At 37.1% G+C, this 26,305-nt stretch overlaps 1 protein-coding gene across 1 annotated transcript in view; it reads left to right on the top strand.

Annotated features, from left to right (window-relative positions):
* NELL2 (neural EGFL like 2) overlaps positions 1 to 26,305 on the top strand; it is a 141,988-nt gene that overhangs the window by 29,614 nt on the left and 86,069 nt on the right. Inside the window, exons 4-9 of the mRNA XM_052668499.1 lie at positions 4,771 to 4,944; positions 5,050 to 5,146; positions 8,837 to 8,909; positions 9,081 to 9,163; positions 10,155 to 10,283; positions 11,930 to 12,032. Coding sequence (XP_052524459.1) covers positions 4,771 to 4,944; positions 5,050 to 5,146; positions 8,837 to 8,909; positions 9,081 to 9,163; positions 10,155 to 10,283; positions 11,930 to 12,032 — 659 coding nt within the window. The remainder of the gene's footprint in view (positions 1 to 4,770; positions 4,945 to 5,049; positions 5,147 to 8,836; positions 8,910 to 9,080; positions 9,164 to 10,154; positions 10,284 to 11,929; positions 12,033 to 26,305) is intronic.

Raw genomic sequence — 26,305 nt, forward strand, 5'->3', positions numbered from 1 at the left:
TTAACAGAGCTGTGTGGTAGTGAAAGCAGAGTGGGAAGAAACATACTGATAAGTGAGGTTAGTGAGATCAGTGGGAGGAGTGAGAGCAAGAATTCTGTTTTAAAAAAGTATTTATTGTTTTGGAATTTAATTTGATTCATATTCACAGTTCAAACTGGGACAAAATGAACAACGTGCTGTAATACCAGCCCTTAATTTTTGAAATTTCAGATCAGCAACTTCTGGGAGGATATCTCCTTTCAGAGTCCTCTGGGGAGACCAGTGCAACCTCAGCTCCTGATTCTTGCTCCAACTCTGTGAGAACACTGCCTAAGATTTTGTTTTTGATGAAGACCAAACCTTCCTGGATTGCTTTGCCTTTCAGATCCCCCTCTCAAGAAACATTGTCACCCAGATCTAGGGCATGGCCTACTGCTGTCCATTCTGCATAATAGTTAGGATCCTCCTTGGTGTGCTTCTGTCTGCAGTTAGCACCTTCACAGACAGTGCCAGAAGCTATGTATCATGATTTTATGATTTTCATAAGTAACAGAGACAAGGATTTATTTTTTCTTATATATATATATTCCTCTGTGGTTTTATTAGTTTTCCTTTTCTTCTTAGTGTAAATCAAAAAGCCATGAAAACTTGTTTTTACACTGTATCTGTAACTGAGAGTAGTAAAAGTTGTAAAAAAGACAAAAGCCCACTGTGTAATAAATTCAGACATGATATCTTTTAGCTTTTAAAATGCTTGTCTACATGCTCTAAACTGAAGTTGATTTTTGTTAGTTGCCTGGAGTAAGAGTGAGCAGCTGCAGTGTGCATGTGCTGTACGAGCTGGGATGTCAAATGAGCAGATGAGTTATCAGAGAGCTGGGGTTACTAACACTGACCACTTGCTGAAGGGCCATACCTCCCTCTTCTGAAGGACTGCTACTTCATACGCCACATCCCCAGTTGTTTTGCCTCCCAGATCTCAAGGCTTTGACTGCACATCCTGATTTGAACTTCTGCAGTCTCCATGTGCATCTGGGAGCATGAAGAACATGTCCAGTGCTGACCTCTTGCCCTGGGGCACTGCAGGTCTACCACTGAGCTGTGATGCTAGGATCCGCACACAGTGGTTACAACAGATGTGCTGGGCAGCAGAGAAATAATCACTGTTTCCTTTCTCAGCTTTCTCTGGGGCAATTGAGACCAATTTCTTCCTCTGAGTCAGCACAGCAGGAATTGCTCTCTGGCTGGTCTCTACACAGACTGGTCAGTCTTACTGTGGCCTTGGCTGTTGCCTTTGAAATGATTGTGAAAGCACAGAGCGCTCTGCTGAGCTGCAACAACCTTTAAGGTTAACATTTTATTCTTCAAATGTCAAGCATTATAACCGTATCATGTCATCTCCCTGCTAAGTTACTTCTGTTTGTCACAAAGAATGTGTGGGTTTTAGGAGGTTAACATCAAATAGGCTGATACTGATTAAATGGTGATGGGGATTGTGGGCTTTAGTGAAGGTAGAAGCAGGTCCTTCTGTCATGCTGTTTAGCATAGAATCATTGAATGGTTTGGGCTAGAAGGGATCTTAAAGCCCATCCAGTTCCAATCCCCTGCTGTAGGCAGGGCTGCCACCAACCAGCTCAGGCTGCCCAGGGTCCCATCCAACCTGGGCCTCGAATGCCTCCAGGGATGGGGCATCCACAGCTTCTCTTGGCAGCTTGTGCCAGTGCCTCAGCACCCTCTGAGAAAAGGAGTTTTCCTTGTGGCTTATCCTTTACTCAAAGAGCCATTTACCTTCCCAGTACAGAAGAGCAGCTGGGAGCTGTTGGGATAATTAGCAGTGACATTACTATGCTAAATTTCTTGGCTGATGGCACCGAGATGAGTGTACTGAGATGGGATGGTGTAGGCAAGAAAACAGTCATTCAGCTGATGAAGTTCCCTGAAAACTCCTGTAATGAGGTTCTTAGGAAATGCCTGCAGTGTGGTGCAGTTGTTGTTTCCCTGGCAAGTAAGCCCTTTAGGAAACAAGATCACTCTCTTTTATCTCTCAATAGAGTAGTCCTGAGAATACAGAGAAGTTTAAAATATTTTTCTCATATAAACAAGTTTTTAACATCCAGAGCTATTTGCTTATGCATAGCTTACTTTCTCAGCTGTCATTCCAAACCCTTGGAAGGTGCACACCCAGGCGTGTGCTGTTGCAGTCTCACAGAAGAGAGAGAAGCTTTGCCTCCGGCAGCCTTGGCATTCCCACCCAGGCTCTGTTGCTAGACCTGAGGCTGTTTCTGTCTTTTGAAGTTTGTTAAATGGAACCAGAGCTGTTTAAGTCCTGGAAGTAAAACAAACAGGGAAAGGTAGAATATGAAGTGCAATATTTTGTAAAAACTGAAATGAAATGATTCATACTCAGTTCTCTGTGTTTCTGTGTCTCAGCATTAGTTCAGACTAAGGGGAATATTGTTTTGGGTATCACTGCCTTTGCTTTTCTAATTGTCTTTTCCTGCTGCCTCTACAGTATATCAATCAATGATAAATTAGAATTCTCCGAATGGCTATTAATTTATTTTTTAATTTTGATACGTATTTTCTCAAAAAATCATAATGCCTTCATAAGGTAAAGACATTTATTACAGTTTACCAAATGTAGTAACATCAGAGATTGATGTGCATCTCGAAGCAGTGAGTTAATCACAGTGAAATCTAAACCACAAGTGTCCAGAATTTTTGCACAGCTTTGTACAGGAAGTTTCATTTGCTTATTGTGGCATCACAGGACATCAGCATTATCTCTCAGCAATTCTTCATTTCTTAAATTTTACAGAATGTCTTTTTTTTATTTGGGGAATTTGTATTTCAGGGGATTTGTGTTCTTGGGCATCTCATAATGTCACCTGTATAAGAGGCAACACGAGCATTCATTTCACAGCTTCCATACTGACTGTATCTGCTTTGTTTCCTGCCTGTCTGCTGCAACTCTGTGTTGGGATCAGTTCTGCCATTGACTTTGAAGAGAGTGTGAGCTAGCTGTTGGCTGGAACAGTAGATAGTGTTTCAGTACATTCATGACTTCCTTTTTCCAAATTATATCTGCAAGTAGGTGGACTCATTTGTAAGTTGCTGGAGGAGTCCTGTTCAATAATGTTCCCCTTCTTTGTTAGGTTGAGCATGACCTTATTCTTATCCTTGACGCTTGAGTTATGAAGGAGGTTATTAAGTTGACTGATGCTCTGCCACTATTGCCCATTTTTTTTTTTGCCAGCCAAGCCTTCTATTAGTTCAAACTTCTTGCCAGTGCAGAAACTATTTTTGGGCCATGAGTAGGCAAATGATCGCAGATTATAAAATTTACTGCTGACTTTAGTTAACTGCTTTGTTAATACTGGGAGGAAGAAGAAATTGCCCTTTGCCAGTTCTGCAAAAGGATAATTGTTTTTGTGCTGTTGCTAGGCATATTTCACTGTGAAAAATCCTGAAGGAAGGAGAGATGTGCAGTGAGCCCATCCTCCTCCTAGGGATAATGACTATACGAGATGGTTTTGATTTGGTCTCCTCATCTCCACTTTTGAAAACTGTAATCATTTTCTTGTCTGTTCTTTAATATGGATGGCCTATTGAAAGAAACTACATTGCCCTAATACACATGCACACACAGATTTACAAAGCACTGCCATGCCTGACTGCAAATGTAACAGCAAAACTATATAAAAATGTATTGCCACTAGATTTTCAGTATCTCTCTACATGTTGTTATCTTCCTTACTCTTTTATCTGTCAGTTATGTATAATTATTAGAGAATCTTTATTTCTGTTTTTATTTTTTCCTCCTGTTTTATGGGAGGAACTTTAAAAATGAGAAACTGAACAATTGGAAGAGAAATGGTTTCGTAAACGTCTTCCTAGAAGAGATTCAATATGCAAGAAATAGGTTTGTTTGAGAATGCAGCAAGTTTGGTTACAAAGTGCTTTTTAAATTATCTGCTGTCATTTAACCTGCCAAACCTACATCCTCAATCTGCAAACCTGTTGTATGGTGCATCCATCCTGGGACAACTGCAATACCTTTTTAAACTCAGTATATACATATATTTATGTACACGTACATTCATAGAAATGCATGTGTATGTGTATATATATATTATATATGTGTATATATGTGTATATATTATATATATATATACACCACAACCACATATATATGCATATAAATGCATGTGTATGTATATATATATATTACATATATATATACACCACAACCACATATGCATTTAACAATTTATGTATATACACATAAAATATTAAGAATTAGTATTTCTTGACTTTGAATTTCTTTTGAGAAATTTCATTATGAAAAATGAAAAGAGGTGTAAAGTGAATATCCAAAAGCAAACAAGGCAGTGCCCTGTCTCAGTTCTTACTTCATTTGTTGGTAATGGCTAACAATGTACCTATCACAGAACTTGGTGGTGTTTTTAGTGCATTAATGCCTTTAGAGTATCCATGCTATGCTTTCAGGATATAATGCAATTATTCATAATAGGATAATTGTGTTTTCAGTGAGATCATGTTTTGTGAAGTACTGTTGCTAGAAGAAAAAATCTTTAGCCTGGGACCTAGTGTTCTTACATGAAAGATAGAACTTTCCATTATGTAAAACGCCTGCTTTCATCTTTGTATCCCTTCTCTCTTTCCCCTTCTTTTAAATAGTTCCTGCATGGTAATGAGAAGTTATGTGATGTAAAATGCTGCTGTGTTGATAAGAATGGTTCATGACATGGTGATGCATTTATGGTACAGGTATCTGGAATTGGAAAGCAGCGGTCATCGAAATGAAATCCGGTTGCATTATCGTACAGGCAGCCATCGCTCCCACACAGAAGTATTCCCATACATCCTGGCAGATGATAAGTGGCACAGGCTTTCCTTAGCAATCAGTGCCTCTCACTTGATTTTACATGTGGACTGTAATAAGTAAGTAAAGAGTGTTGTTTTATAATAAGTTGTCACTTCTGGAACATTCCAGCTCTCAGTAAATGAAAGGGTAACCTGGGACGTACTTTTTTTCTTGCCTTTCAGAATCTATGAAAGAGTTGTGGAGAAGCCCTTCATGGACTTACCTTTGGGTACAACCTTTTGGCTAGGACAGAGGAATAATGCACACGGTTATTTTAAGGTATGCTGAGGAGAAAAATGTGAACTAAGGTGAAAGTGAATGCACTCTTCCTTTAGGCAGTGTAAATAGAGTAAATATTCCATGATATGAAGGGTCTGTCAGGTGAGACTTGTAGTTCTGTTCAGCTGAGTTTACTCAATTTACTGGCACGAGTGTATGTAGATGGAATATGAGTATGACTAAGACTGAAAAACCTGAAATTCAGTTGGAACATAGGAAAATACTTTTTCTGTGGATGTATGGAGATATTCAAAAGCTGCTAGCACATGTTACTGGGAAACCTACTCTAGGTGGCTGTGCTTGAGTAAAGGGTTGGAGTAGATGATCTCAGGAAGTTCCTTCCAATATCAGCCAGTCTGTGATTCTGCAGTCATAGCAGTTCTTAGTGCCATGGTGTGTTGTGAAGCCGTTTAAGACTGAGAAAAGTAAATGGCCAAGAGGAATGCAATTCCAGGAAATAAATGTTTATATTGATGTCTGTTTAATAGCTAGGTAGGTAATTTTTGTCACAGATCACTATAGTCTGAAGAACTCCAGTCTCATTACCACAGAGGAAAATATTTCAACGTGCATTTTTGCTTACTGTTTGTCCTTTCGTATAAACATACAAACAAATAAATAAACACATGAGGGCTGATCCAAAAGTTATGCCTCATATTTTACTACTTTGGTCCACAACATCGGAGGTGGATGTTGGTAGTATGGTGGTAGAGGCAGAACCTTCCCACCAGTATCCTGTTATATTTTGTTGCCATGCAACAGCTGGCAGCAGAAGGGCAGTCTGACAAAATGACATCTGACATGGAAGCTTGTGTGAGGCAAAGATATGAAGCACTGAACTCCTCCAAGCGGAAAAAAATTGCAACCTTTGACATTTGTCAAAATTTGCTGAACTTGCCATACACAGTGCAGTCCCATTGCCCTCCCTGTAGGCAGTTGAATCCTATAATAAAATCAGAAAATATTAATGCATTGCCTAAACTAATCTCAGACACACTTCATTCATTCTATGTATTTATAGTTATATGTATGATTTTTAATATTTATTTCTAATATTCATTTTTTTTATTTGTGCCTTGTCACATCTTGTCTAAATTATTTTTGCCAACTTGTTGTCACCATGAAGAAGCTCATTTGGTATAGAAAAATGAATACTCCAGTAGCAGACTGTATTTTTAATTGGTATTTTTTTTCTTCTTTCTTTTCAAGTACAACAAAATGAGCCAAAAAACACTGAAATTTTTCCCTCAGCTACAAATGCAGACCGGTTTAGCAGAAGTACAGAAACTGATAGCTGTTAGGAGAGCACAGATATGGCAAAGATACTACTGTGCTAAGTGATTTCTTCAGCATAACACAATACAAATGATTAGACTACCTCTGCAAATCTGACACTTGCACAGAAGATACATCAGTCTGGAAGATGAGGACTTTCAGCATTTCTCAATGTTTTAGAGAGCTTACATGGGCCTCTCACTGCGAGAAAGGGATTGAAGCCCTGGGCCATATCCAGAGAAGGGCAACAAAGCCTTGAAGGGCCTGGAGGACAGGTCTTACGGGGAGTGGCTGAGGGAGCTGGGATCGTTTGGTCTGCAAAAGAGGAGGCTTGAGGGAGACCTTATTGCTGCCTACAACTCCCTGAAAAGAGCTTGTAGTGAGATGGGGGTCACCATCTTCTCCTGTGTAAAAGCAATAGAACAAGATAGAACAACATTTTCAGGCACTCATTGTGTGACAACTTCACTTATTGGATTTTCTGAGCTCTATTTGCTCATTTGTTTCAGAAAATCAGGCTACTGTCAGTGGGTCTTAAATGGCTTGTCCAGAGGGACCCAAGTACTCAAAATCATTAGCCATTTATTGAAATGATTTTATCTGTCTATATTTGATTTTGATACTCATATTGCTCCCCTAAAACAATGTGTCGGTAGGCATATTCACAGTAGGACATACTTGTGCCTGTTTCACTATAGGATCTTAAGTCTGAGAGAGCAATACTGGCTATGTAATTTCTGTATTGTATAAAGTCTCTCACACCTAACATCCAGAAGTGATTAAATTTGAGCCAGCAGTTTTTTTTTGGAGCCTATGCATGGCCTCTCATGATTTGGCAGCCCAGGAAGTCTCCTGCTTGTTTCTCTGAGGAGATAAGAAGTAACCTGAATTCCTGTCAAGTGGCAGAATTCTGCTAGCATCACAGCTGCTATGTGATGAATAAAGCTCCTCAAATAGCTGGAGGAGCTTTTTTGTTGGTTAATAGCTAACTGATTTGAGTACTTGCCCAAATATTCAGTGAAATATAAGCTTTAAGCTCTCATCAGTCTGAATGTGTTGGACCCTGCAATTCTTCTTTTTCACAGAAATCCTGTACGCTGAGTAGACATGAATTTAAGCTTAATGGTGCCAAGAAAGGGAGGAGAATTGAATATGGTCAGCTTTCAGTGAAGAACTGAAAGTAAAGAACTGTGTTCTTCAAAGAGAACTTTGTTCTTGCCTTTCAGAAGACGTGCTGTGGGAGGTCATGATGTGGAGTCCTATTTCTGACGTCCTTACTTTTCCACTGTCAGATAATCATTGCAGCTCCTTGCAAAGCATGGGGAAGCATCCAATTGTCCTGAATGCTAGAACACTTATGTATCTTTTAGGTTGCCCCTCAGTAACATCTTCTCCATAGATCACGTAGGTCACCCTGAGTCATTCATTTGAAGCCAGAACTATTTTTCTGTGACTTTGCAACATCTATATGGAATGCCTTGTGTACATGGATGGAATTTGACATTTTGCATTTAATTTATGTTGTTTTCTTATTGTCTTGAAACATTCACTTCAGAAGCAGACTGAGACTGGTTGAAATTATTTTGCTTTTCCTTCTAAGAAGGAGTTTTAGAGATACAGAGAGGGAATCCTGGAAGAAAATGACATCTGGAGCGTGCATGATAGCATGGCTATTTGGCCTTTGCTTTTGGAAAGCAGCAAAGTGACTGCTAATTACATCTTAATGACTAAGGATGCATGTAAATTCTGCCCAAAAGCGTGTGATCTCTTCTGGATGGAGCATTTCCAAATGGCATATTTCAATTTCATATTAAGCTTCCTGTTTTCCCACATTCTTGCCAACGTGCAACTCCACAGCTGTGTAAGAGATATGTAGTTCCTTGGCACAGGGTGTGCTTCATGAAAAGACCCATACTAAAATCATAAAGGGTTTGTGTGAGTGTGTTTCTCCTGACTCAGATTTCTTTCATCTGCCCTTCTATCTGACAGTTGTAGCCTAGTGAAAAAATTTGAATTGTATTTAAGAGAGTGTTTGAAAGTAACTAAAGCTGCAGCTGCTTTTCACATTTCTTTTAAAGGTCACTTTCAAGCTTTTTCTGCAATGGCTATCTAAAAATAACAATGAATTAAAAACAACCAAACTCTTGCCACATAGTTACTTCTTGACATTTAATATTTAAAATCTTTAAAAATGATTCGGTACGCCTGTACATGTGCTTCTAACTATTTCACTTTCTCTTTATTCTTCTGTGTCTCTGCATTGGGTGAAAGAAACTATGTATTCATAAATACTGTTTTTATCAGGAAGTTTTTCTATGTGGGCTTTAATCTTTTACATGGTGAATGAAAAACGTAGTTTTGACAGGTAAAAATAATACATCCTTTCTTTTTTTTTTTTTTCCCATGTGCACACAGGGCATAATGCAAGATGTTCAATTACTTGTCATGCCTCAAGGATTTATTTCTCAATGCCCAGATCTTAATCGGAGTAAGTCTATTAATTCTTATACCATAAAATGAAAGGTGTGCTTTGTGCTTACTTTTTGACCTCAAGCTTTCTTAAAACTTTAACTTTCAGTATATTGCTTGTCAGCTTTGACATGACTGAACCTGTTATACATAAGATGTTGTTACTAGTATGTGTATCTTGTTATTCCAGCGTGCCCAACTTGTAATGATTTCCATGGACTTGTGCAGAAAATTATGGAACTGCAAGACATTTTAGCCAAAACGTCAGCTAAGGTAATGTTTTCAGGGAGGTGTGGCCTGGAAGAATAGAGGACCATAAGGATTTAGTTGCTGTTTTTTTGGTTGATTTGTGCATGTGGGTGTGTGCAGAACATCTCTGCATTTTTATATACGTTTGCATTTAGATATCTGTGTCTACTATTTATACATATAAATTCTCATTTCAGAGAGCTTTCTTTTGAAAATTTTTTTTTAAAAATAGAATTATATTTTTTAATAGCAAGCAAAATCCAAGCCTCAAACTAGAAAATGGCTCATAAGTATTCAAGCTCTATCTATCAGACTAACAAGTCAACAAACTGGACTGAAATAGGTGACTGTGCTTATAGTGCTTATTGCAGCAAGATTTATCAGTCCAAGACTTTCCTAAATCTGAGCTGACTGGGAGTGCTCAGAAAAAATGTATGCAAGACAGGGAACTGAGAACCCTAAGTAGTGTTTTTCTTCTTTCTTTCTCTCCTTTTTTTTTTCCTTTTTTTTTTTTTCCCAAAAGATCATGCTAAAAGCATGCCAGTAAATATAGACTAGTCTTCTGTTGTTAAATGTCAGGTCTTTAGGTATCTGTGAAAATGCTGCTACCTAGCTAATAAACATGTTGATTTTGAGTGTTACATTCAGTCTTGCCCCGGCTCAGATTCAGGTCTTTTTCATACATAACCCAGTATCTGTAGATAATTTATGTACAGCAAGATTCTTGGTCAGTTCACACATACAAAAATGAGGAATCTGGTGACATACACATTGTCGTTTATTCACTTTGTTTCATCATGCCTCGAATGTTGTAAGCAGAAGATGAAATGGATTGTGACTTGCATCTTAGAATCCATCTCTGAATGATTTATGGTTCAGTCACCTTGTATTTGACAACTGTCATTTTATTATCTTTGACTGCATGTTTGACAATAAGAGGGACAGTTTCAATCATGTTTACGCTAACGTAGAAGCCACTTATGAATTCCAACCTTTTTGTGAACCGTAAATACAGTTGTCGCAAGCTGAGCAGAGGATGAACAAGCTGGATCAGTGCTACTGTGAAAGGACCTGCACAATGAAAGGCATGACGTACAGAGAATTTGAATCCTGGACAGATGGTTGTAAGAACTGCACTTGCATGGTATGGCTACACTTTGAAAGGAGATGCAAAAACTCTGGTGTTTTCTCTGATTACATTTTTATGGGAGCAAAAGAGTAAGGGATGTTTGTTTATAAACATGTGCTAGGGTGCTAGTTAGTAACAACAAAATGCAAGAAAAAAAGGTTGAAAAAGACCTCCAAGATCATCTAGACCAGTTGTTCACCTACCACCAATATTTCCCCATTAAACCGTGTCCCTTAGTACAGCATCTAAATACTTTTTTGAACACCTGCAGGGATATCGAATCCACCACCTGCCTGGGCAGCCTGTTTAGCACCTGACCACTCTTTCTCAGAAGAATTTTTTCCTGATACCCAACCTGAATCTTCCCTGGCACAACTTAAAGTGATTCCTTCTTCACAGAATCACAGAATGGTCAGGGTTGGAATGGACCTCAATGATCATGCCACATGCAGTGCCACCAATCTTCCCATTTAATACTAGACCAGGCTGCTCAAAGGCCCCGTCCAATTTGACCTTGAACACCTCCAGGGATGGGGCATCCACAGCGTCTCTGGGCAGCCTGTTCCAGCACCTCACCACTCTCTCTGTAAAGAACTTACCCTGACATCCAGACTAAATCTCCCCTCCCTCAACTTAAAACCATTTGCAATATAGTTAGGCACTATGTGATTCCCATGCGCTGAGTTGCAAACTGCTTCTCTGCATAAATACCTGCTTTTTATTACTATCAACGCATGTTTTTTCTTAGCAATTTTTTAAATAGATTCCTTGCGTCTGATTCCCTTTAGTTCCCTTTGGTTACATCTCCAAAAGCAATAAAGAACAAAATGTAAGGCTCATATGCATGTTCCACTGTATCACAAACATGAAAGAATGTAAGTGAATGGGAGATTCCCAAGGGTATCAGAGCTGCAGAACAGATTGCAAGTATCTTTTCAAGGACCAAACTATTGCATCTTTGTTCTTGTCCAGTCATTTAAAACTCATTAATTCAATTTGGACTTATTAAATGCTTAATTCAAAGACCATTGGTAACTTGTGAAGAGACTGTTGCTGCACTTTGATTGATTCTCCGTTATCTACAGTTTGCTAAATGGTTTGTCTTAAGCTTAGTATTTCTTTGATGTTTGCATTTCTGGTGTGATACTAATTTTGATTTTAGGAATTTGTCATTGAAGGTAAGATTTAACCCATGGTGTCAGATCTTGCATATGGTCATCTGAAATGCTTTGACTTTTGTGTTAAATGCATTGCATATTTGTCTCTGGTTTTTCTTGCAGCTATGAAATTATTATCTTTTAGAAGTGTATTGTCTTTTATGTAAAAATCAGAAGGCTCAGTTTTGTTCTGTGAGCTTGCTATTTCACACTATTATGTCAGTTTGCTGCTGATTGGCAGAATGTTTTACCCTGAAGAAAGTTTGCCTCTTAAAAAAAACTTAGATCATTATAATTTCAAAGAACACATCATACATGTCTGAAAGATTATATGCAAGATATTCTGAAGTTATTGTATCTGTTCTTGTTATTAAAAGAACTGTGCTAAAATGGCTTTTTGTCAGAGTTCATTGCATTTAAAAATAGATTTTAAGTTCTTATGTATGAGAACATCTCTCTTTTTGCTAAAAATAACTACCAGCTAAGCACTTTTTATTCTTCTAGAATGGCAGTGTGCAGTGCGAAGCTTTGATTTGCCCCCTCTCTGACTGTCCTCTTAATTCTGCCCTGGCATATGTGGATGGCAAGTGCTGCAAAGAATGTCAATGTAAGTTTTATGGTGGGGCTTTCTTTAATGAATATTTTGTAATCTGCAAAGAAAAATGAACTTTCATGTAAACACATAACTGAAAGAACTGGGCAGTGAATGAAATATTTGGGTTAAGGAATAGAGGAATTTAGACTTCCCTGAAATATTTTGGGAAACTGATAACCAGAAAATGTTCATCTTCCATTGTGGGTATTTTATTTTTGTCTTTTTTTTTTTTTTTTTTTTTTTCTTTTTTTCCCTAAAAACAGGTATTTCTTACATGTCTTTAAAAAGAAAAATTATATATTTAAGAAACTTTTCACAGCTTTCCTGTATGATCTTTAAAATAAACTGCTAGCGATTCCAGTATTGTCTTGCTTTACTTCAGACCAGTGTTTCTAACACTATATCAAGAAGACTGTACTTTCAACTGTATGTTGTGTACTGGAAATGGAGATTCAGATTTATGGTTCTTGTTCTGTAACTAAGGGAAGAGAAAACTTGTACCAGACTCCTGAGATCAGAAAAAAACCCAGTCATTAGAAAGGTTCTTTTTAAAAGGTCAGACAGCATTAAATAGGAAACTGGATAGAGGTATTTTAATGTTTTCATTTAATATGGATTATCTTTTGGTTTATAGTATTTTGGTTTTATTACAAATAGGGTCAGAGAAGGGGAATTTTAGGATAATCAACGTCTAGATGGACTGTATACAATATTTCATGTTGATTATGGATATGTGCCACATATCCAATGGCTTTTTTTATATTCTGGTAGAATCTGTTTTTGAAATCAAGCACGAGATGGTTGAGGAGCATTTCTTTATAATATTAATGTTAAGTTTTTTCTGTGCCGTTTTATCATTTCTACTGCTGTATAAAGCTTCTTGCAGGGCATAGAGATATATTTAACTGGTTAAAATGCTGTATTTTAAGATAAAATTCAGGAAGACGTTTTGTACTCCATTGATCTTGCTTCCAAAGGAGTTTGTTAATATTTAATTGTGCACAAACCATCCCGTTTTATGAAATCTTATTAACTTACTCAAGTAGATTAATTCTAATTGAGGGGAAATGAAAATTCAAATACTGTTTTTTTTTTTTTTTTAACCAACTACGCAGAATTTCCATGCATACTTGTTGGCTCAGGGAATTGATCATTCCGTGATGAGAAATGCTTCAAGCCTCTGTTTGAGTCTTTGACCACATTGAAAGTATTTGAAAATCTGATCCACTGAAGTATGTTTTTGTAATGTTCTGTTTGTGAATTTAGTAGGGAATTCTCTATTCAGATGTTAATGGGAAAGCACTCACATCTCAAGACATCTTAAGAAGTTGTTATTTTTACTGGGAGCCTTGAGAAAGGTCAAGAAATGTGAATGGACATATGGACACTGACCTTGTCTTTAAGCATTAGTACTTCTTGCAAGTGAGATAGAGTTCTGGTACAGCACATTGTAAATTTAACTCTAGTATTGCCATTTTTATGTTTGTAACGTTATCAAAAGCTTTTTAGTTTCCATTGTTGTTGGTTTTGTCAGCATGTGATTCAATTGATAACTAACATGCCACATACAACTCCCTTAACAAGCTACCAGAAAAATGATTAGGTCAAAGTATAAAAACTTCTTTTGAAAAATTGTCCCTGGTTTTATCTAATTTATATAAAGTGCCTAAAGAAAGAAAAAGAAAAGAAACAAAAACTCCACAACATTTTATTTGTCCAGTTCCTGGTGACCAAAAGATTGAGAGTAAATTTTAGTCATGTTGACAAGATAGATAAATTCCAATGAAAGATTGTGAAGAGTTTAAGTTAGAGGCAGTGTGGATGTAGGACTCTCACTTTTTCTCTGGAACAGTTTGGTGAAAATTCTGAGTAGTCTTTGTGTTCATGTGAGTGTGCAGCTGAATGCTGCCATCTTGATGACTTCAGCTCAAAGTGTGAGCTGCTCGTGATCGGAGTTCACACTGTCCAAGGCTCAGGGGGTCAGAGATGACTGCTTGCTTTTGCATAGTTTCTGAAAATAACTTTTGTTCTCATTTCTTAGAATAGTTTCAGGTGATGGTGCATCTGCCTACGTGGTGAAATCTGAACACAGATGTCTTGTAATTTGGAAAGTAGTTAATTAGGATTTGCTGCTCAAGGAGCAGCTATCCTTAGTATTGGACAATGAAATGTAAATACTGAGAAATGATGCCCAATACCCTATTCTTTCACTGAGTTTAGTGTTAGTTACGAGACAGATTTGTGCATGGTTATCTGCATTTTCCTACTGTTCTTTGTGATACTTCATACCAGGTGAAGCCTGCTGGGAGGGTCAGACTGTCCAGGCAGCGGCAGCTGTGGCTGCCTTGTTGTTGTGCCTCTTTCTTTCTTCTGCAGATGTGCTGACAAAGCCAGCAAAAATGAGAACAGTGGGGTGTGTTGTTGTGACAGCTGGAACAAAAAGTAAAAACACACTATGCTTAATACTTTCACAGTGATAAGCAAGCAGGCTTCACAGCCTTTTGTTTTGAGTAATTCAGAGTCGATTCGGCGTGGCTTTAGATGTTGAATTTGGGATTGCAGTCTGAAGTGGCTTTACATATACTAGTAAATAAAATAGGTCACAGTCCTGTGGCCCTGGGACTAGGTGGCACTTGTGTCTCACACCTGCATGGCCATAGTTTCTTGCCCTTCCCTACCATCAGAAAATCTGCATCCAGGTGGCTGATTGGGAATGACCACTGATAGGTGCTACCACCAAGTGTAGCCTGGCATTGCATCAAAGGGAGCTGGCTGGTACTGGCCAGAGTGCTGCCATGAACTGTGTTAACAATTGAACTGCATTAAGGATTATGAAGTAGTATTTAAGTTGGTTGTTATCTACTTTTTCATTTACCTCCTTTGTTTCATTTATTAGCCCAGTATGGACATCATCAGTTAGGCTCTCTTGATAGCCAATGAAAGGGGCTGGTGCATCCAGAGGGCATGTGATGTTCAGAGTTGCCTGGAATAGATGGGATGAATTGCCTTCTAGAAGTGTATGCTTTTTTCCATGGACTAGTGAGGGAGGCAAGGCAATTAGGTTAAATACCAAACTTTTAGATAAGTAAAACTGTGAGTTTAGTCTTTGCATTAGTTATTACAATGAAGAACAACTATGCCATAGTGGAATGGAATGTGCTGTATTTAAAACAAAAATAACAAACCCATATTTTCTACCCCAGCTCTCTATCTTTGGTTGAGAACACTCAGACAACTCGTTCTGTTCTGTTCTGTTCTGTGTGAACGTCAGTGCAGCTGTAAATAGGAATGACAGTGCATTTGAATTACCACTGTATTTTCTGTGAATCTTAATTGGATAGAAGCTGCTATGATCTTCCAAGGCACATGAATTGGCCAATGTGCTGGATTATGTTTTAGCTACAGACAAGCTATTCAACACAAAATTTGGTCAAACTACCAGAGCATACATCTTAGATCAGTGGGAGCTTCCTATGAAGAATTATTTGAAGCCAGAAAGCAGAGGCTGCTTTCTTTTCTACTCTCAGTGCAATTTTAAGCCTATCTAGAAGGTGCGTGCAAGAGATCGTTATATTCTTTTCTCCTCTGCAAAGAAAAAATGCATTGTGTGGTTATAGGCACTGACACAAAAAGGAAAGATTAAGCTCCCCTGCTGATCCTGTGAAGTATCACTGTAGATCTTGGACTTGGCTTAAAATGTCCAAGGACGATTTCATTTACTTTAAGTGAATTGCGAAAGGACTGGACTGCCAATGTATTAGCAGCTGAGACAATTGATACTTGGTCAGAAAATTCTTTTATGGTGACTTTCATATTGGTTAGTGTATCAACGCTAAGGCATCACTTCCAATCGCTGTGATATATATGTATTTTTAAAATGGAGCCAGTGTATTTTTAACAAACTAGCTGATTTTCATCAGCTAGAGGAGAGAGATCTTTGTAATTTTATCTGGCACAGTAATAATTCCCATCAGCAAAGACTGATCTCCATTTTTGCTCTGTTCTCATCACCGTCCTTCTCCCAGTGACACTGCAGAAACTTGGAGATCTAATCCCAACTTAGTTATATCTATCCCAACAGATCTCTATGGAGGCTTAGACCTAAGCAATTATGGCTTATGGTTTTCCATATACTCATTTTCTTTTTTTTTTCTGAAACAGGACATTAGGTGATTTTGTGGCACATTGTAGTAAAATCTGAACTCTAACAGAAATATTTTAAGCAGATGTAAGAAGCAGAGAGCTGTATCAGATCACCTCCCACTTCTGTTGCTGGTAAGCTTGGAAAAAGCTCATTTAGAAAGGTTCTGTGACTCAGAAAGGGTATTGAAACAGAATGATTAAATCACAAATATGGAGATGGTAGCTCTAATCATGTAAATACATTTCTGATGCACCGATTTCTCTTGCTAGCTTACAGAAATTTTAATTATATAATGGAAGTTAAGGGCATTTCTCCCTTTTCACGATGCTCTGATTTTTCCCCAAAGCAATACACTTCTGCAAACCCCAGCTCATCAGGCCTAATAACACACAGTGAAGGAGTTGTAAAAGCCCATCTGCTTCTCATTTACAGAGCAACGGACCCTCAGCGATGGTGCAAAACTTGTACCTAGAAAATTAAGGAATGCTGATCAACCTTTGCAAATTTATTAACATTTTTTCGGGTGGATTGAAGTCTTATGGACTTATGGTCTTATGCTGCTCACTAAAAGTTTCATCTTTCCTCAATACTGGCACTTTTTGTGGGCTGAAGGAGTGGCATCATCTTGTTTTAGGTGTTTTATATCAGTGGCAGCTCAGCTCCAAGCCTGTACCTCCACCACCTATGTGCCAGAGGAGCTTCTCTTGTTTTTAATGTGGTACAGAGAAGAGCCTATGGCTCAGTGTTTGAATGACAGGATTAGTGAGCATGTGTGTTCTAACATTACATCTGCGCCTACTGAACAGGCCATCTCATCCCTGCAGTAAATCAGAAGAGCAGGCAGGCTGGAAAGCAGAGCCCAGCTGCATGAGGCCAACTGGGGAATGGCACATGTGTCAGTGCTGCAGGGGAGCCAGGGCTCAGAGGGGCAGAACAGGTATTTAGAGTGGAGAAAAGGGAAGGCACTTTCCTGGTTCACTCAAAACAGCATGTGTGAGCTCAAATCTTTTCTTTAGTAGTGAAGCAATGATTATTTTCTTTTTTTTTTTTTAATTCATGTTTTAGAATATGAAGGATAAGAAAGTCTTGCTCATTCAAAGGATTAATTGCCTTTTGATTACAAATATTTGTGTGGCTTTTTAAAGATACAAGTGCAAATAAAACATACATTCTGTTATTCTGAGATGAATGTCTTCAAATGTGAAAAAACAGAAAATTTAGACTATTGTCAGAATAGTACTAAAAAAAGCCTGGAAGATGGCTGGCACTGGTTTATTTCCTAGAACCATACATTTATTATAACCTGTTTTAGTCAGCATGTAGAACTTCTGAGTGTTATTAAGCATTTAGCAGAATACTATCCCTTCAGCCTCTATTTTATGCAATGATTTGCATCAACTTTTTTCTCCAGTCTTTGAATCACATACTATGATAGTATCAAACTATAGTGACATATAAAATGCATCATATACAAGCTTGTACTGCATGAATGAATCATGCCATGTTGCTTGTTTACAGTTCTGTTACTTTATCAACTCTATTTCTGCAGAAGGAAAGTAGCATTTTTATTTATTTAGAAATAGCGCAAATTATTTTTGAGCAGAGAATGTGTTTGCATTCATGTAGGTCAATAAATGCATTTTAAATTTACAAAGGTATAGTGAAAATTTAGTTGATACATGTATCATCTCTGTACCTAGCATGGCTCATACTATTGGACCTATGCACCTCAGAATATCAGAGACTGAGGTTGGAAACGACCTTCTAAGATTATTCATTCAAACCCCCGGCTCAAGCATGGTCACTTGGACTAGAATGCTTGTAGGCCACGAGCCCAGTTGGGTTTTACTTTGTGCTCATTGCCTCTTGTCCAGTCAGTGTACACTACAGAGAAGACTGGCTCCCTCTTCATTCTCTCCCACGATACTTCCATATCTCTCCAGAGCCTTCTCTTCTCCAGGAAGGTTAACATCTCAGGAAGGTTAACACAGACATTCCAAGAACGCTTTGGGTGCTTTCTTGTGCTGAGCTCAAAGCCAGCTGAATACAATGGAAAACTCCTCTTGGCTTGGTAGGGAGCACCAAGCTCTAATGGTGTGACAGGACCCTTGACTCAGTCTCTGGTATGTCTGTCATGGTAAAGCTACAGAAATTTTTAAACTGCTCATAAGCTACAGCAATATATTTGGTTTACATCTGTTCCAGTGCCAGAGTTGTTATGGACTTTTGGGGACAGATTTTGTAAGCTGGACAGTATGCCTACATCAGAGTGTAATTTTTTTTTTTCTGTAGCAGTTTCCCTCTGAGCAGGAAGCCCTCTTCCAGTGTGACTGTTGTACTGCATAAATTAAAATACTTGCAAATATTGGACTTTTAGGAGTGCTTTACTTTCCTCCTTCCCAGTCTCCTTTGAGTTTCTTGTTCTACACTAGCTGAGGAGAATTAAGGAAGTTGGTGCATTACCTATCAGTCAGACTTCTTGTGCATAAAAGTGCAGCTCCCTCCTAGTCTGGCTGCCTTTTGACTATTCTGGATGTCATGTATTATGGAGCTCAACTGGAAGACTGTAGATCTGGAGGCAAGGCATCAGTGTTTGAGGAGAGTTCCAGTTAATGGTAAAGTAACTCAATCTTGGTCCTACTGTGTGCCTGAGGAAGGAATCATAAAAGAAAATGTTTAAGAATATCCTTATTCATTAAGGTACATTATACTACATATGTAGCATTCAACAGTAAAGAAATTGGAAGCATAATATTGGTAATTTTAACAGTGGAGAATTAAAAATATTTTTTATATTGCAAATTTTGCTGTAGGCCATGCTCTGTTCTCCCTAGCCCTGCTTGTAACCTATTTTTGTGTTGGTTGTCAGAGAAAAGAGCCTACTCTTTTCCATTTCTTTTTTCATTATGTTCTTACCAGGAAGTTCACGAAATATAAAAACTCTTCAGCATGTTATTATTTTATTTCCAATGCAAATAAAACATTAACATATGTTACATATGAATATTTTGGCTTTCAGACAGCTGGAAGTGGCTAGATTGGCAGTATTCCTGTCTTTAGTATGCCACTACCCCAGCATCAGTAATGTTGATTTCAAAAGAATTTGCTTAGTCAGGTGGCAATAAAATAGCTAAATACAAAATCTGGTTCTATTTATAATGACAAAAAATATTCTGGGACATGTGGATATTCATGTGGCTCTTCATTGATTTCAATTTGTTTGCTCTCACCAGAAATGAACTAATGCCACTGCATCACTGGATTTTTATTTTCTGTTTCTTTTTAGGATTTTTGTGTTTTGTTCCATAACGAAGAGCACATTGCCAAATAAGCAGCTTGTAACTAATGTTCTCGTTTCTGCCTGGAGCTTTGCTCTAGTGGTTTTACAAATTTCTGTGGTATTAGTAAAAAATTATCCTTAATGGGAAAATTTTCTAAAAAGAGGAGATTTGGACTCTAGATGAAAACCTCAAGACTACAAATGTTGGAAAAGATCATAGAGAAATAGCAAGATGGAGATAAGAGCAGTTCATGGAGTTGGCTAGAGCAGAATCCTTCCAGGAAAAAATAAAGAAAAGGATTCAGGACCTGTTGAGACCTATGGAGTTTTGCGAATATCAGTTTGCATCAGATATCTCTTGTTATTAACAGATGTACCATGTTCATAAGGGTCAGCAAGGGGGAAATTTGGCAGCCTAGAGAAGACAATGCTAGGAGCCATGGGATTGTATTTAGGTCCTGTGAAATGAAAAAATGGGATGGTTATCGAAGTTGAAAAAAAATAAATACTGAAAATATGAACCAACTCAAAATTCTCAAAAATGTGATCTTGGTTTCCTGGCAATCTAAGGAAAGGACAGTAAAAATATGAATGAAATGGATTCAACGAGATTAACAAAATCTTTTATACCATTACTGTTATTTATCTCTTTATGAAGAAAATAATTTAAACCAGTGGCTTTCAATCTTTTTGAATGCAAAAGTCTAAACATTTTCCAGTGAAAATGTATATGATAAAATGAATTTATCTTTCTACGACTTGTTTTGTTCTTCTTAGCCATTCCTTGCAGTTTTCTGAATTTGCGGTCTGTAGATCTCCAGGCTGTTAACGGTCACTCTTTCTACATTTGTAGAAAATATTTTTCACTTGAAATAATAGCAACTTTTGCTCGTGTGAGACACAACATCAAAACTGAAATGAAGGCAGACATGGTGTAATTGCCCTTTCTCATGCTTTCCTCATCTGTGCCCTTCAAAACAGACATCGCAGTGGTCTTTCGGAAAAGTTTCTGCAAGTTGCTTTCTTCAGTACATTGTGCCCAGGACTGTATCTGCACTAATTTCCTAATTTCCACATTTTGTATCATTATTTTGCATATTTTCCAGCATTTTACTAATTTTTGGAGTTGTTTTTTTTCTTTTTCTTTGTACCAGTTTCAATTAAAAAAAAAAGATCTGCCCTTTTGTTTAGGAAGCTTAGCCAGTCAAAGCCTTTCTTTTATAGAGTAGATGACTGGTGTTTTTTTCCTGCTACTTATTGAAATAATTTCTGAAATTTTTTGTTTGTGAACAAAAATTCTGATACTGCTCTGCTAGCCCTCAGTGAAAAGCTGAGTAAACTTTTTTTTTCAAGCACAGTATTGATTGGTTTCCTGGATTTCATTAATTCTTAATTAGTGATGTTTGTTTTAAATCCCTCAAAATTATTCCATATATTGATTTTTTTTTTTTATTTTTTCCCCAGCAGATGAATAAAATTTGAAGATATTATTGTTTGTGTTTTGCATTGTCGTAAGGAAGGATAGTGGAAAACAGCACTTTTATCTTGCTCATTTCTGATGTCCAGTCTGTGTTTATTTGCAATTGTGTTTGAATATTACAGTGATATCCTTGTTTGATGTAATAAATTAGGGGCAGAAAACACTTGGGTTGAATTATCAGATTAAGTTTTTCCTATCCCAAAAGTAAGAAAGACAATGTTTAGAACTCAACTGGAAAATAGACACATACCTTTGGTATGTGATTGCTTCAAATACTTTGCAGATAAGAAATAGAAACTGGTTTCCCTGTGTATCACTACTCCTTTTACAAGGAGCTATAAATTCACATTCATTTTCTTTACGCCCTCTCATTAGATTCTATTCATGTTCACCAAAGATCAGCATTCTCTCTGGGCCAATTTAAAAGTCTTGTGAATAGGGTGCTTGTTTTGTAGATGTTTTCATCATGCTACATCTAGAAACTTAGTAGGTCCTCAAGGCACCTACATGGGAAATCAGTTCTGAATATACATGGAAAAGGAAACAATCTTGCAAATGGATGTTCTCAGAGATGCTGCTTAGTAGTAGCAGAACGTGACTTCAAAATGCTTCAATCTTATCCATGAACTTCCATGGTTTTGTATGTATAGAGTTGGCAGTATGATATCAACACATAAGGACCGAATCATTTTTGTAATATTATTGCAGAGTTGCTCTAATGAAATGTAGGAATAAATAAATGAATTTTAAAAATAGATATTTAAAGTGGACATAGAAAGAAATAAAAGAATCACACCCTTATTTTCATGTATCTGTTAAATGACCTTGCCAATTCACTCATTTCGCACACTTGTATTTTGACCCCATTTCCACTGTGACATCTTGGGCTCCCAGAAAACTCAGAGGAAGTGACAGGTTGATTCTTACAGTGGGAACAAATAAAAATCCTTGCTTTGTTTTCTGTTGTTCACTGAAAACTAGTCTGTATGTACCTTGCAACACTCATCTGGCAGTAGCTTCATCTGGGAAGCTGTTTAACAGTATATTTACCAGTTGATGTTTAAAGCAAGTCCCAGTCATTCTTCTTTTCTGTGGTCTACTGATGATAGGCAGCAAGAGCCCCATCCTTCATTCCTTCTAATAAAATTCCATGTTTTGAGTCTAACCCCTTCTGAAGACAGATTTGTGAAATACTACATACAGTATGTGGACAGATTTTGAGGCGTGTTAGATGTAATCCTAAGGAAGTGAATGAATGTTCAGGAAATGCACATACCAAGTTGCTTGTGTTTATTCAACATTTGGGGGCAAAATTTTCCTTTTCTCTTTTCTCTCAAAATACTTATTCCCATTGATTTAGCTGCTATAATGATTAGAACTTAGAAGAAAGTGGAAGGAAAAGCTATCTTGATTTTCTATTTAACTCAGTATTGTAATAATGTTATCGTATATCCTGAATAAAGCTTTGCCAGCATTATTGCTTCTCACATTTCTTATGAAATACTGAAGTATTCTTTGTATACTGAGTTTATGTGATCACAGGCAATGACAGGCGAATTCATTTCCTATGTCTGGAAATTTCCTCTTAACAAAACCAGATTACTCCATTGGAAAGATGGTACTTGTTTTTACGAGGGTACCACCCCAAATTTCTTATCTGTTGTGGCTTGGTCATCCTAATTCTATTGTTTTGAATTCTGATAAACATCTGTACTGCATCTCTGCAGCCAATGAAAACAATGTATTTGCTGATTGTATATTGAAAACAAATTCAAGAATTATTTAATATAAGCTGGTCTTTTTTCTCTTGGGTTTTCAAGAACTTGAAAAAACTAAAAATACTGAGAACAGGTTTTGTAAAATTCATAAAGTGTGTTCTTTTAAAGTTATTCAACCCATTTCACTCATTTCTGAGAATCTTCATAATGCAGTGAATTATTTTTAAAGATGAACCTATTTCTTTTCCACACCAGTGAAATTGTAGAACTGTGTTTTCTTTGCAAATTTGATGATAAATTGCGACTAAAAAATTAAACATTTTCTTAATATATATATATTCTGTTTCTTAGTTTCCATAGAAAGGTAATATGATATGCCTTACTATTAATTTTTTTTTTTTTTTTTTTTTTTTTTTTTTTTTGTTAGAATCATCAGCTCTGAGGCTTTCTCTCATTGATGTACCTTTTAAACTAAAGAGGAATAACCCTATTATCAGCTCCTATGAACTCTGGAGTATTGTTTTCCAGTAATTAGGTCAGAGAATCAAGAGGTGCACTCTGGAAAAGTAGTGATGACAAAGTAGAATCTGATGGCATCTACTCTTACTGCTTTTACATTTTTCAAGTATTGAACTGATTTTCAACATGAAATACACTACTGTTTGGGAATTCAAAGTGGATAACAGCAACTAATAGCAGCCTTCAGAAACAGAGGCACAGTGTTAGGCATAGGTTTTTATATATTTTAAACTGTCTTTTGAAAAAATACAACTCTTGGTAGCAACTTTTTTTTTTATTTTAATTTTAGATTAGTTTTTGATTATATGCTATTTGGTAATGAATGTTGAGAGTGAGTATATAACAAATTTGGAAAGGCAATTTGCATAACTGACTTTAATCAAGATTTCAGAAAAAGTGTTTACCTTGATGTCTGTTTTAACAACCTTTTTCTGAATTGATGCTAAGTGGAATTCTCTGGAGTGTTTGCGAATATGCCAACTAATCTTGTCATTTCAGTTCAAGTGAGAGAGGAAGATGATAGACCAAAGAAGAATGATGGGAGGATGGGCAGATTCCTTATGCAGGAATGAAAATGAATGAAAGAGGAGGTAGAAGCATGGAATCTTGCTCAATTCCTTCATGGATGTGGATGTATCTATACAGGTGCTTTAAAAGACTTGAGATCTAGCAACAGCTATTGTTATGGTGCACCATCTGTGCACTAATCCACTCCTGGGAACTTCTAAATGCATTGGCCTGGCCCATGTCATTGTGCAAATAAGGCATACGTGACTATTGCTGTAATACCCAACTTAGCAAGGGGCTTCCATTTCCAGGGGAAGTGAAAGTGATAGGAGGGAAGTAAGCACAGTAAAATGAACAATGGTAATAGAGCTAGAGGATGTCAGGTCACAGGATGTTGCATCTTCACCAGGGAGGCATGTACAGCAAAGTCAGAGCAGAATTTCTAGCTGAAGTGCTTCTGGAAGTTGTCTGGGCAAAGGAGAGTCAGGATGGGAATGGGAATGTTTGTAGCATTTGTGACAGTCACTGAGATGTGGGTTAAGTCTGTGGGTGCATAAATAATTTTGGAGCAAGCTTTTAATCCAAATCCCCAAAAATTTGGGAGTAAATGCATACTTCTGGAGTAAAAGTTTTTTGTAGCCTTTGTGACTTGAGTGTATGGAAATGTCACTTTCAAGTTCTTCTCGTGGAATTACAGAGTGGTTGAGTTGGAAAGGGCCTTTAGAATTCATCTGGTCCAACCCTCAATAGATTTACTATTTTTGGGTAAACTTTGTAGTTTTGCTGTTTGCTATCAAGTGAAACAAACTGTAAAATCTCTGAGGACAGTGCCCTTTGGAGGAACTTGCTTTTTACTGTATATGCTCACTTCATTTGTGTCCTCAAGGCTGCAGAAAATAACCATCTCTGCAGTAAAGCACAAAAATGTGTCCAAAAAGTTATGTATAATTGGCACGCTCTACTTTTCCATAGTAAATCAGGGTAAAAATATGAGTAGCATCCCAGTGAAAAAATGCATAATTCCTTCTCCTCTGTTTGAATTACCTGAGAAACCAAGTAATGGTTACCCCACATAAGTGCTGTTGCAGGAATAGCTGCCCTCTTGCTCACTGGTGGTCTGGGCTTACAGCATGCAATGGAGAACACAGCCTGCTTATGTAATTAATATAATATAATAATAAATTAATATAACAATAAATTTATCATTATTAATAATAAATAATATAAATAATTATTATAATATAGTTAAATGGTAATTAATAATTAATGTTGCTGATGATTCCTATTTGCCTCTGGTAGCTTAAAACAGTGATTAAGACATGTGCTGACCTTCCACTAACCCTGCAGAAATTCTCAGCAGGGTTCTAATCAATTCACCAGACCTTATTTTGCATATGGATTCCTATAACTTGGGGCTTTCTGCTGGGTCTGTGTTTGAGTTTAAGCACATCAAGAAATAGAAGGCGTTTTAGGGAGATGTCTGTTTTTTCTACGCTTTTTTCTGTAAGTACAATTCTTCTGAAAAGCACCTCTTGCAGTTAGTCTCTAGCAATACCAGCTGAAAGGTTGAACTGAAGCTGAAAGGTGGAACTGAAACAGAAATTTCCCTGTGATTAGTACCTATCAGGATTTAATAAAATATGTTTGAACCTCTACTAAAACACAAGTGTGTCACTACTTTTTAAGTATATCTGTCAAAAGGTGTCCATCAGAAGATGTCTAATCCTACTTTAAAGAGAATTAAGCAGGTGTTCAATGTTTTCATTGGAATTCTCTTGGTCTTGCAGATTGCTGTGCTATTCATAAACCTTTAATGAAATCGTAATACAATAGTCATACAATATAATTAATAGGAACTTTAATTGTGTTTCGCTTCTTGACACCCTCTAACACTTTTGTCTTGGCATTGGATTTTATTTTTGACATTTCATTGTGAAAGTCATTTGTGTACCGGATGGCCAACAGAGTTAATTTGGCAAGTACGTGGGCATTTTGATTGCATTAGTCATGCCCAAGTTTTTAAAATCCTATATTTAAAATCCAAAATATTCTATCTGTGTTTAACAAATAGAATCTGGTCTACTGCTCTAAAGCCAAAGTTGTCTGCATCTGTCAGCGTAAATATTTTGGCTGCCATGTTTAACCGAGTTAAAGTTGCTTTGTGGGTAGCAAAAATGTCATTTTTAAGAAAAACCAACATCAAACAGTATCCAGGTTCCTTGTGTATGGACACATTCTCAAAAATGGTGAAGTATGAGACTTAATTAAAATTCTTCTTTGAACCAGGATAGTTCAATCTGCTGTTTTTTTCTTTCCTGTGGACAGAATATGTTAATTACTATCTGTTAAAATGACAGCATTGTGAGTACCGAGTAATGGAAAAAGGAAAGCATAACTTTGGTCAGTAAATATGAGGACACTTTGGCTGGTCTCTCAGAATGTATGATCATAACACTTAAAGTTTGATCCCACAGCTTAAAATAAAAAAATGTTACTCACAGTACCCAAGGCATGTGTGATGTTAATAGTAAGTAAAGCATCTTCCCGATTGCTGAAAAGTAGTTTTTTAGAAATGCAGGATTTTTCTTTTCAAAATATTTCTCTTATTTCATATATATCATCTGATTAGTAACATCA

The sequence above is a fragment of the Tympanuchus pallidicinctus genome, unplaced genomic scaffold (assembly GCF_026119805.1).
Source record: "Tympanuchus pallidicinctus isolate F22 unplaced genomic scaffold, pur_lepc_1.0 scaffold8, whole genome shotgun sequence".
NCBI classification, from domain to species: Eukaryota; Metazoa; Chordata; class Aves; order Galliformes; family Phasianidae; genus Tympanuchus; species Tympanuchus pallidicinctus.